The sequence below is a fragment of the Cebus imitator genome, unplaced genomic scaffold, assembly GCF_001604975.1.
Source record: "Cebus imitator isolate Cc_AM_T3 unplaced genomic scaffold, Cebus_imitator-1.0 Scaffold133, whole genome shotgun sequence".
NCBI lineage: Eukaryota > Metazoa > Chordata > Mammalia > Primates > Cebidae > Cebus > Cebus imitator.
The window spans coordinates 1,937,969-1,950,557 of NW_016107448.1; the positions used below are offsets into that span (position 1 = coordinate 1,937,969).

The 12,589-nt window shown below is 32.6% G+C and overlaps 1 protein-coding gene and 1 long non-coding RNA gene across 30 annotated transcripts in view; one reads left to right on the plus strand and one right to left on the minus strand.

The window, feature by feature from the left end:
* The window catches only part of ADGRL3 (adhesion G protein-coupled receptor L3), a 559,234-nt gene that overhangs the window by 38,486 nt on the left and 508,159 nt on the right, over window positions 1-12,589 (minus strand). For 17 of the 29 annotated variants that reach the window (XM_017541414.2, XM_017541407.2, XM_017541408.2 and 14 more), the window contains 2 exons: window positions 4,649-4,675; window positions 1,931-2,099 (listed from right to left, as the gene is read on the minus strand). In XM_017541414.2, coding sequence (XP_017396903.1) covers window positions 1,931-2,099; window positions 4,649-4,675 — 196 coding nt within the window. The remainder of the gene's footprint in view (window positions 1-1,930; window positions 2,100-4,648; window positions 4,676-12,589) is intronic. The other 12 variants (XM_017541409.2, XM_037743054.1, XM_037743055.1 and 9 more) reach the window with 1 other exon arrangement.
* LOC119473117 overlaps window positions 1-12,589 on the plus strand; it is a 54,012-nt gene that overhangs the window by 16,656 nt on the left and 24,767 nt on the right. The gene's annotated exons all lie outside the window — the stretch shown is intronic.

Here is a 12,589-nt window from a genome sequence, read left to right on the forward strand (position 1 = left end):
TAGACATTTTTTCAAGTTTTAGTATCTCTCACTTCTCTGAAGTCTTTTAGAATGTCAACCACTGTCTTTTTCTTGACGTTTTCTCCTATCTTTAATTCAGTGTATCATCTCGATTCTCATTCTTCCTTCCAACTCTATTCTCACTTACCATTTACATGTCTCCTATTCTTTAAATACATTATGAGTGGCGGTCTGCCATCTAGTCACCATATGCAATGTCTTCTCTTTCTGAGTATAAAGCTATACTATGTTTTTCTGTCTCCCTTGCAGTTTAGGTGGTACCAATGATAGAGTCCTATCTGATAAAAAAAAAAAAAATGAGCAGATGCCATGTGAGCCACTTTCAAATCTTTAACACAAAATCGTCTTTCTCTTTCCCAGACTTGCTGTTGGATGTCAAAACCCAAGAGGACTATAAAATCATAGACTGAGGTTGTTTGAATCTTTATCAGCCTATAACCCTTCATGGGGCAACCCCATTCATCAGGCAATGAGTAAAACGTAAACATATGCTCAGTTAGGCTTCTGTAATTTGCGGGTTGTACACATTAATTATTGGGAGGGTTCATCTATTTTAAAACAACCTCTTTTTAAGGGGAATTCTAATCAATTAGATTAGAATCCATCCATTCTAATGTAAGCTCTTTTCTTTTCTGTAACCTACATTTAGAAGCCTGACTCATCATTACTATTCTATTCTGTATTTGTGATCATGTCAACATATTTTAGGTATCTATCACCATGTAAAACTGAAACAGAGAAGTGTTTTGTTTTATGTTTGTCCATCTTGACAAGAGAACACTCTTTTCAACTTCTTATTTTGGTCCCACCAGTCTCTAAAACTAAAAATCCTAGAAAGAGATGTCTTTACTTTCTATTTCCTTTGTTTTCCAAAGACACATTATAAATCTTATTGTTTCTTTCTCATAAATTTAAAAAATAATTTTCTACCTCACTTTCAGAGCTATCTTTTTGAATATTTTATAATTATTTTTATCTCCTCCATGTCACACATGAGTAAACGGAGACATAGGGAAGTTAATTGACTTGCCAAAAAGTCACACAAGTTTTTCAATGGAAGAACAGAGAGATTCAAACTTAGGCAATCTGGTTTGGGGTTTTTGTGACTGGACCAATCAAGACCACATTTTAAATAAAGTTAAAGTGCCTAAGACTGGAAAATGAATCTTGGGATTTAAAAAAAATGTAATAAAAATATTTGGTATTTAAAATTAACTTTGAAATGTATATATTTTATGTCCTTGCAAATGTAAACATTTGCAAAAATAGATAAGCGTAAAAAACTGTATTCTAATCATTCAACTCTTAGATTTCATAATCAATGCTCTTAAAAGAACGAAATATAGAGACCATTATTAAGTATTCCATTATTCATTCAAAAAATATAAATGTATATTATTTTACCATAAACTGTGTAGATATTTATATTTTCAAATGTCAACTAGTATTTGAAGAAACAGAAATATATACACATATACACACATATATCTCCATGATACATATCCATGATACATGTGTGTGTATGTGTGTGCGTGTGTGTGTGTGTGTGTGTGTGTGTGTGTGTGTATCTCATGGCTCCACAATATTTTTAGAAAATAGTTACTTCCTAATACACAAATTCCATTTGTCCACCAATGGGAATATTAAAGACTTTAAAGTCAAATCTAGAAGACGATAATTTTTGTTCATTGTTCAAATCAGAAACTGTTTTAATTGTTTCTACTGTTGGACACTCTCACCAACTATTATGCTTGTATTTTGTGCTTGTTTTGCTTTACTATTATAAAAGATGAGTATCTTTATTTCTTGTAGACAAACATATCAAGAATAATATATTAGAATATGTTATGAGTACTTTGCTATCATGAGATGTATGCCATTTATATTTTAAAAAAAAATTCTAGCTTACCTTCTTCTGTAGGACACAATGGAAAATAAATATAAACATTCCCTGTAGAGAATTGAAAATGGTGAAGAGATACGCCATGATGACTGTGCTTTCATTAATATACATGAGTCCAAAGGCCCAGGTCAATCCTAATAGGCAGAGAAGAGCTATTGCACCTATAACCCATGACCTGTAGAGAGAAGAAAAAAATTAATGGTTATCAAACAATTGGTCTTTAATTAACAACCATATCAAATCAACAATACAACACTGAAAAGAATGTTACAGTAACTTTTATTGACAGAAAATGTAAGACAGGTGGTGTAAGTACTTTAAGATTTTAATGAGACTACAAGTTTTCAAGCTTGAGGAGATATACATGAATGAAAATGTTACGAACACAGAAATTAATTTAAGCAAAAGCAGATTTATACCATAAATTATTCATGTATTTGCAGCGCATATGCAAATGGCATGAGGTGTAATTATGGCAAATGGCAAGAGGAAAGCAGGCTATAAAGCTACGTTTGTCTTCACTGGTCTCACAGTGGCAACATTTGTTTGATTTCCCTCTATTAGTGCTGCTTCTGATACATTTTTATCTCATTTTTTAAAATTTCCTCTTTTTCCACAAAAATTTTAGTGTTTATTGTCAAAAATATCAGTCATATTATGAGGAAATACATGCATTTGAAGTACACGTATGAATTTAATAAGCCCTATTTGTCTAATTCTATAGTTACAGAGAGTAAGCATCAGGGATAGATGGAAAAACGTAGCTCCACTCTAGTGGAAGCACTGTTTTTACTCTTCTTCAGTTTTTGGATCACTCTCTTCTATGCTATGTTGCAGTAGATTTTAGAAATCAGTCATATGGCATCTTTGCTGAAAAATTTTTTGAAGGCTAAGGGAAGCTTCACTTCTTTGAAGTGTCTGGAAACTCAAGGGAGAAGATGAAGCTGAGAATGAAGATGGAGCGGTATGAACGGAGTAGTATAGAATGAAAGACAAGTTCGCATTCCCACTCCATTCTCTTAGTTTCCTCCAAGCTGTCATTTGCAAAAGTATAAGCAGGTATCAAAATTCATGTATTTGTGGTTAAGTTATGTATTGAATAACAAGAGAAAACGAATTCTTGCAACCACTGGGACTCATAATTGAAATGAAATCCTTCTCAACTCCTAAGTATATGGGAGAACAGGACCAAATCAGTAGAGATCTCTATACGCTAATAAACCCAACCTCTTTATTCCCAGCACATCTTCCTTGAATAGGGTATATTCATATTTCTTTTCAGCAGATTATTATCCTACACTTATATTGTCTCAGAAAGATATATTTACAGAGATTGAAGCTTTGTGAAATGAAGGGGAAAACCATATATGTTTATCATAATCTGAAGCTGAGTTAAATTTGTTATTTAGAGAGAATTGAATCTTAAGAAAGATATGGTCCCATAGTAGTTAATTATTAAAGTCTTACTAAAATTAATTATATTTACTATTTTTCTCCCATAACAATCAGCCACTATATTTCATGTTTAAATGCCCACTAAATTTAACATGTTTAATTGAAAACATCAACATTCTTGAATAAAGAATCTCTAAAGAAGTTCTGCTATTACATGTTACACATTTGCTTATATGAATTAGAAAACATTTTAGGTGTGAATATTTTTTTCTACAATTGGATTTAGAAGTACACTAACTTTTAAGGAAAAGCTCTCAGCTTCTTACAGACCAAGTTGGAAAAAGAAAAAATAAGAATTGCCATTAAATCAAGGCAATATTGCAATATCGATTTATAAACAAAATAATAGGATCAAATACTGAAGTCAGGTATTATCCACTGGAAAACACATGATGGGCCCAAGGGTTGAATGGCAGAAAACTGCAATGAGCCCCGATTTCTTAAAAATAAAAAAAAATTTAAAAATTAAAAAGCAAAAGCATGAAGAAGTGAAATGGCACTGGAGAAAAATGAAAACAAAGGACTCTTCACCAGAAGAACAAACTGAAAGTCTCAGCAAGGTTGCCCATCGGTTGCCAATCTTAGTTTATTCTTGCAGGACTTGTAATTTTAAAATACGCATGGGGAAAGTGTCCAAATGTTAACATTTATGTTTATAATTATTAGATTAGTACAGACTTGTAGCTTTATTTCAGAAACTGAAATATATTCTTACAGATTAGATCATTAATCAAGTGACCGGTGTCAAATTTGAAATTTTGCATATGTAAAAATTAATTTTGAAGGAATTTTTAAATTTTTATATTTAGTATAGCAATTAATTAATATCAACTGCAATTGGGTAGTTTTATACCCGTAAGATCATTTTGAAGATATACCAGCAAATGAGAAAATAATTTTAGATGAATGATGCCCAAACAAACAACAGAAAAGTGGACATATGTGGCACAGAGGAAGACATCACAATGAAAGAGGGAAGCTATTAAAAGCGAAACAAGTCTGTACCACAGAAAATTGCTATTGCTGTGGCACTGAATTCAGGTGATATCCAATTAACAGAGGTGAAGCAGAAACTTTTTTTTGGCAATACACCTGCAGCATATTTATTCTGCATGTAAGTTATATGCCAGATTATTTTCCTGCACAGTTTGCTCTTCTGCCTCAATGTGAATGACAGAAGCTCTAATGATTTTTCAGTACTGATCTGACAGCTGGTTCATGGGACCACACTGATAAATGGAATTTATCAGCCATTCAGGTCATTCTTACTTGATGAAGGGTCTGTTATCCTCATAGCTAAAGAATGCATAGACATAAAGACAAGAACACCAACATTAGCATTTTATGACAAAGAATTTCATATGAAAAATATTCTCCTGGTCCCCAAAGGCCTCTGACCCCCACCTCCCTGAAAGAAATCATAATCTTTTATATCCAGAAGGTAAATCCTAAAATGACCATGAGAACTTAAATAACAAGAAATAAAAGCAATTTTATAATACTGCAATATCCCTTATAAGACTCAAAATTCCATTTTTTTATCATGTGCTCATATTACTTGTGACTTGACAGAGACATTTATTTCTTAGAGATCACATTTCTCTAGAGAATGAGAAATTTTATGAGCAATCTTGAAAAGGCTTGGGGGTATGCTTAAAATGACAGATTTCATGTCACCGAAAGGTATTCTTATTCTGTAATATTAGTAGGTAAGATTACTTAATTATGGACAGTATGCTTCTAAGTAATTTTAACTTGGAGGTGATTGACCTGAGTTAAATCTTAACATTACAACCCTTTGAAAATAATCTATCTTGAGTACTTTAAAACTCTTTCTGTTTGTGTTCTGAGATAGAAAAACCTGAATAATCTTTTGTAGCCATAGGAACAAACATGCAGCACCTGCTTATTGTCACTTATGTTTACTAATTTATTTAATATCATTTGGATAAAATGAGGTCCTAATACTCAATTAGCAAAGATAAGGAATGTTTTGGATCAATTTTTAAAAACACAGTTTCCTCTTAGACAATTGTGATAAGAAAAAGAAAGAAGAGAAACTCTTCCTTTCTATTCTCTCTTGCCAGAGGCAAGGTAGTTTCCTATATTATGTATACACAAATAAAGCTCCTAGAAAGGCCCCAACTGTGTTGTATTTTGAATAAAAGAGAACCACTGATGAAAACTCACTCTCCAGAATGATGAGATAATACAGAATGGTATTTGAAGCCAGTTTGCCTGAGGTTTACATCCTAGCTCAACCACTTACTAGCTACCTATTTGATCTTGGGCGAAAATTAATTAACCTATGGTGTGTCCATTTATACATATATAAGATGGTGATAATTAAAATGCAAGTTTCTTGTGATGATGAAACAATTTATTGTGAATAAAATGCTCAGAACCGTGTCTAACACAAAATGTCTTCAATAAATATTATATACGGTTATTATTATTAGGCTATTTAAAGCTAGGATAAAACCACACCGAAAATACAAAATTTCTCACCCAGAGAATAAAACCCCAAATACATAAATGTTGAGTAAGTAAATATTTAAGAATATTTCAGGGGCAGTATGATGCAGTAAAATAGATGTGGCTGAAATAAGTTGGTAAACAAAGCACAGAGTGACTACAACTATACGTCCATTGGGGAGATTACTAGTTATGTGTGGCTATTTACATTTAAATTCATTAAATAAAATTAAGTTTAAAATTCAGTTCCTCAGTTACACCAGTCACATCACAATTACTCAAAAGCTTCATATAGTTAGTAGCTACCATAATGGACATGTCCATCATCACAGAAAGTTCTATTGGACAGTACTGGACTTAATTATGGACATTCAAAGACAGTTTTAAGGCAAGAAGCGGAAATCCAAGAGATAGTTACATAATTCCATGGATGTGTGAAAGATATAGAGAGAAGAATTTGTAAGAATTGATGGTATTTATCACTTGTAAAACAGGCCTAGAAAGAAAAATCCTGTACTTATATTACTATCAAAAAGTTATAAAACATAATAATGTGATATTTATTAAATTATAAGCATTCCCATTGCATCAGTATACTCCATCTGTGATGTCCACTTAATGATTTGAATAATTCTACCTTAATTTGTATAGTACAATGTCAAGCAAAGAAAGTTATAGAGGTTGACACATAGGCATACATGCAAAAATGCTCTACAAAATGGATTAAGCTTTGTATATATTTTAAATAAATTTCATGATGTATATTTTGGTTATAAAACATGTTGCTGTGGGATACACATAGATAGTAAAATGGTTACTATATTGAAGCAAATAAACATATCCATCATCTCACATAGGTACCAGTTTTTATTTTTGCAGCAGGGCAACTAAAATCTACTCATTTAGCATGAATCCCATACACAATACAATTTTATTACCTATAGTCCTCATACACATTACGTCTCTAGACTTGTTCATCCTACACATCTACTCCTTTGTATCTGACATACATCTTCCCATTTCTTCCCCCGCCTGTGTTTCGTTCTCTATTTCTGTACTATACAAATGTTTTAAAAAATTAAAATATAAAGTTTGCAATATAACTGGTGAGGTGACATATGTTTTGCTTTTAATAAGAAATATCAAAAAATAGAGATATCAGGTTGTAATTCAGCAGTTTTTATCAAGTGGTGGGGACCAGCTAGTTGCTCTATCCAATTACAAAGACGACAGCAACTCCAGCTTCACTTATAGTTTACCATAGTCATATGCAGAAGTCGTGTCCACTGGGATGTGGCCAGAGTGAACTGTGGCATTTCTGGGTCTTGCCAATTAAAGGATTGGAATTGGTCTCCTCTTTACCATATGCTGCTGTTCTTTGACTAGAAGAAAGTGATTCAGAGCCTTAGGCACCATAATGGAAGCTGTTATTTATGTGGAGCTGAAAGATTAAATTTAGACTACCTACTTATAGGCTCTCATAAAATAGAGTATAAGGCATAATGTTTTAGAGTTTTTTTTGTTTTGTTTTGTTTTGTTTTTTACAGTGGCTTGATTTGTACAATAATTAATCAAGCATTTATTTTATCCCAATAATGAGATAAGTAATACACAATGATTGAAAATCTAAAGATCACTGAAGATTACCTACTATATGTGAGTACCTTCCATCATTTTTTGTCAAATATTCTACTGGCCTAGATTACCTAGTTTTATAGTTTCCCTCTACCAAATCCAAATTAAATTGGTGGTAGTGTTGCCACGTTGTTGATTCTTTTTTTTTTTTTTTTAATTCGAAATGCAAATCCACAGAGTTTTGACAAGCAAACAATTTTTATTCTGATTTATCAGTGATAGTCCATTCAAATAAAATACGATTACACGTTGTATGGCTAAAACAATTTTACTGGAGTATATTTATGAATTTGATAAAAATGTGGATGCAAAGACCTAATATGCTCTTAGCAAATGTTAAGAGGAACTTAATAGGTTATCTTATCATTTATAAGTGGTGACTTATGGATTTCTCAAGATAAAACTATTCCTCATAGAAGAAAAATAGGTAATAAATACTAAGGCAGCTGCATGTTGGGTGGGCTTTTCCTCAATCAACAACGAGGCTTCCAAGTTGAGAACTAAGAAGATTCAGTTACCCTTATTCTAAAAGAAGCCAGCAGTAACCTGAGATAAAGGACTTTTGAAAGCTTTACTTAGAAGTGATCTAAGAGGCACTGCTTTGCCATACTACCAGCCCACTTGTTCCAAGTCCTTAAAAATTCAAGGGTGAAATCAAGGCCATTTTAGGATTGCAGTATTCACAGAATATATTAAATAGTAGAAAGAAGACACAGCTTTTCTTATACTAATTCCCTAGTCACAAATCTTAGCAGGTAGTAGAGAAAGTATGTTTTACATGGGATATGTTATTAAAGTTTTAAGTTGGTCAGACGTATATTACATGAATAGATTGGCAACATTACAATATATATCTAAGATCACAGTGAGTGATTTGCTACCCAGTGGTTTAAGGATATTTAAGATAGCATGGCTAGATTAGTGATCAGAAAAAAAGTCTAAACATTTCATCTTTTATCCTGATCAGAAAAAAAAGTCTAAACATTTCATCTTTTATCCTATTGCGTTAAAAAGGCTCAATCGAATGGTTATACTTATGACAGAAATCTTGACAGCTTAATATTTGTTCCAGATGTACCTTATGTTGTTGATGGGACTATACCATCCTGAAATTATATTATTATATTTTTCTTTGTTCACCACTATAGGAAGATTAAAAGGAAAAATAATTTCAATTTTTTTTTTTTTTTTTTTTTTTTTTTTTTTTTTTTTTTTTTTTTTTTGAGACGGAGTCTTGCACTATCACCTGGGCTAAAGCGCAATGGTGCCATCTTGGGTCACTACAATCTTTGTCTCCTAGGTTCACGTGTTTCTCCTGCCTCAACCTCCCAAGTAGCTGGGATTACGGATGCACACCACCACACCCAGCTTTTTGTATTTTTAGTAGAGACAGAGTTCACTGTGTTGGCCAGAATGGTCTAGAACTCCTGACCTCATGACCTACCCGCCTTGGCCTCCCAAAATGCTGGGATTACAGGCATGAGCCACTGCACCTGGCCTGGCATTTAAAATTCAATTCAATGGTTCTGAGTAAAATATAAACAATTTTTTTCTCTATGATCATATAAATCAATAAGGATTAAAAATACTAAAAATTCTTCAAAAAACATGAAACATAATATACATATAAAATTATAAACAACAGAGAACATCATTATATTTCAACTATTAATTTTATTGCTATTTAAATATTACTACCAAAAGCTATATTCCTGTGTTTTGTTCATAGGAAATGTATTAAAAGGAGAATGAAATGAACCAAATAAATAAAATAAATGGTTTAGAATACACCACAAACATTTTAGAATATTTCATAAACATTTTATTCCTATGACTCAATAATCCCATCATAATACTGCAAATTTGAAAGCAAGACAGCAATATTAAATTTTAAATAATATATTGTGTGCTGCTTATGAATAAGGTAAGTCTGAAATTAGGAAAAGCTGAGTATAATAAATTAAGCTCAATAAATATCAAATCAATGACAGCCAAAATTTTAATTTCTCTGCAATTCAATGTTATATAGGTTATGCTTCCTCTACAACTCAGTTATATGAATTTCTTTAACTCAATATATTATGATCAAAGAATTAATTTACATGCGAGAGAAGTTAAGGGTATCAATAAGGAGAATGAATAATGAAGTATTAAATTGTACTCAATTTATACAATTACATACTTATTACAATTTAGTATCCCTCTCTATCAGATTTACAAAAACTAATTGGTAGACTGCATACAAATAAGATACAGGCATATCTCAGAGATACTGTAGGCTCAGTTCCAGACCATCACAATAAAGTGAGTCACAAATTTTGGGGTTGTCCAGTGCATATAAAAGTTATGTTTATATTATACTATAGTCTATTAAGTATGCAATAGAGTAAAACACTGTACATATCTTAATTTAAAAATATTGTTTAAAAAATGTTACCAATTATCTGAGGCTTCAGCAAGTTCTAATACTTTTACTGATGGAGAGTCTTGGCTGGATGTTAAAAGCTGCTGACTGATTAGGGTGATGAGTTTCTAAGGGTTAGGGGAGCTACGGAAATTTCTTAAAATAAGATCACAGTGAAGTTTACCACATTGATTGACTCTTCCTTTCATGAAATATTTCTCTGTAGTATGTCATGCTGTATGATAGCATTTTTCTCACAGTAGAACTTCTTTCAAAATTGGAGTCAATCCTCTCAAACGTTGTTGCTGCTTTATCAACTAAATATGTAATATTCTAAATCCGTTGTCATTTCAGCAATGTTCACAGCATCCTTACCAGGAGTAGATACTATCTCAAGAAACCACTTTCTTTGCTGAACCATAAGAAGCAACTCTTCAAATGTTCAAATTCGATGATGAAATTGCAGAAATTTAGTGACATTTTCTGGATCCACTTCAAATTCTACTTATCTTGTTATTTCCACCACATCTGTAGTTATTTCCTCCTCTGAAGTCTTGAGCTCCTCATTCATCCATAAGCGTTGGACTTAAATTCTTCCAAAATCCTATTAATGTAAACATTTTGCCTCCTCCCATGAATCACAAATGTTCTTAATGGCATCTACAATAGTTAATACTTTCCAGAAGGTTTTCAATTTTGTTTCTCCAGATCCATCAAAGGAATCACTATGTCAACTCTAGCCTTAAAAAATTTATTTCTTAAGTAGAAACCCTTTAAAGTAGAAATTAATTATTGATCCATGGGCTGCGTAATGGATGCTGTGTTAGCAGGTATAAAAACATTAATCTCCTTGTATATATCTATCAGAGTTCTTGGGTGAAATGTGCCTTGTCAGGGAGCAGTAATATTTTGAAGGGATTTTTTTTTTTTTTTTTTCTGAGCAGTAGGTCTCAATGGTGGGCTTAAAGTGTTCAATGAACCATGTGTAAATAGGTCTGCTGTCATCCAGGCTTTGTTGTTCCATTTATAGAACACAGATAGAGTATATTTAACATAATTCTAAAAATTTTCAGAATGATAAGTAAGCACTGGCTTCAACTTACATTCACCAGCTGCATTAGCTCCTAACAAGAGATTCAGTCTATTATTTGAAGATTGGAAGCCTTGAAGCCAGACAATGACCTCTTCTCTCCAGCTAATAAAATTCCAGATGGCATCTTCTTCCAATAGAAGGCTGTTTTATCTACATGGAAAATCTGTTGTTTAGTGTAGCCACTTTCATCAATGATGTTAACTATATCTTCTGGATAATTTGCCGCAGCTTCTAAATCAGCACTTGCTGCTTCACCTTGCACTTCCATGTTATGGAGATGGCTTTCCTTGAATCTTATGAACCAACCTCTGCCAGCTTCAAACAAACTTTTCTTCTACAGCTTTCTCACCCCTCTCAGCCTTCATAGAACTGAAGAGAGTTAGGGCCTTGCTCTGGATTAGGCTTTGACTTTAGAGATTGTTGACACTGGTTTGATCTTCTAAAAAGACCACTAAAACTTTCTCTATATCAGTAATAAGGCTGTTAGGCTTTCTTATCATTCATGTGTTCACTGGATGAGCACTTTTAATTTCCTTCAAGAATCTTCCTTTGCATTCACAACTTGGCTAACTGGTATGAGGATTAGCTTTCAGCCTATCTCAGCTTTCAACATGGTTTCTTCCCTAATCTTAATGGTTTCTGGCTTTTGATTTAAAGTGAGAAACACTTCCTTTCACTTGAACACTTACAAGCCATTGTAGGGTTATTAATCAGCCTAATTTCCATATTGTTGTGTCTCAGGGAATAGGGGAACCAAAGAAGAGCGAGAGGGAGAGACGGAAGAATGGCTAGTAGATGGAACAGTCAGAACACACACATTTATTGACTAAGTTTGCTGTCTTATATGGGTGTGGTTCACGGTGCCCTAAAACAATTACAATAGTAACATCAAGATCAGTAATCACAGATAACCCTAACAGATATAATAAAAATGAAAAAGTTTGACATATTGTGAGAATTACCAAAACGTGACATAAATACATGAAGTAAGCACATGCTGTTGGGAAAATGGCACTGACAGACTTGCTTGAGACAGAGTTGTTACAAACTTACCATTTGTAAAAAAATGCAATATCTGGGAAGTATTAATACAAATAAAGAGAAGCACAATAAAATGAGGTATGCCTGCATGCAGTATTTGAGTCTTATGTTTGAATAAGATAATAATATTATTGCATTATTATGTATTAACATTAATGCATAAAAGGCTATGTGTCAGTGCTAAAAACACGGACTTGCAAACCAGCCTGTCTGAATTTGAACGACTGTTGAGCATTTTAATAACTCTGCAATGCTGCGCAAATTGCACCTTATAGCCCATTTCTGTGAAATGGGAATATATACATATTTCTGTGAAATTTCTGTGAAATACATCTTCATGGGACCATTGTGTGTATCACGTAAAAGGTCTTGGTACTTCTATTTGCTACAAAAAACTATGCAAATATACAAAATTTTAATGTGCAAAAGTACGATATAAATGTTTGCTATTATAACTACTATTGTATATTGACCTTCTGATCTCAAAAAAGAGTTGTAGGAAAAAATACATACACAATTTTATATTAGTTTTTTTAAAAGTATTTTGGAAATTATATATTAA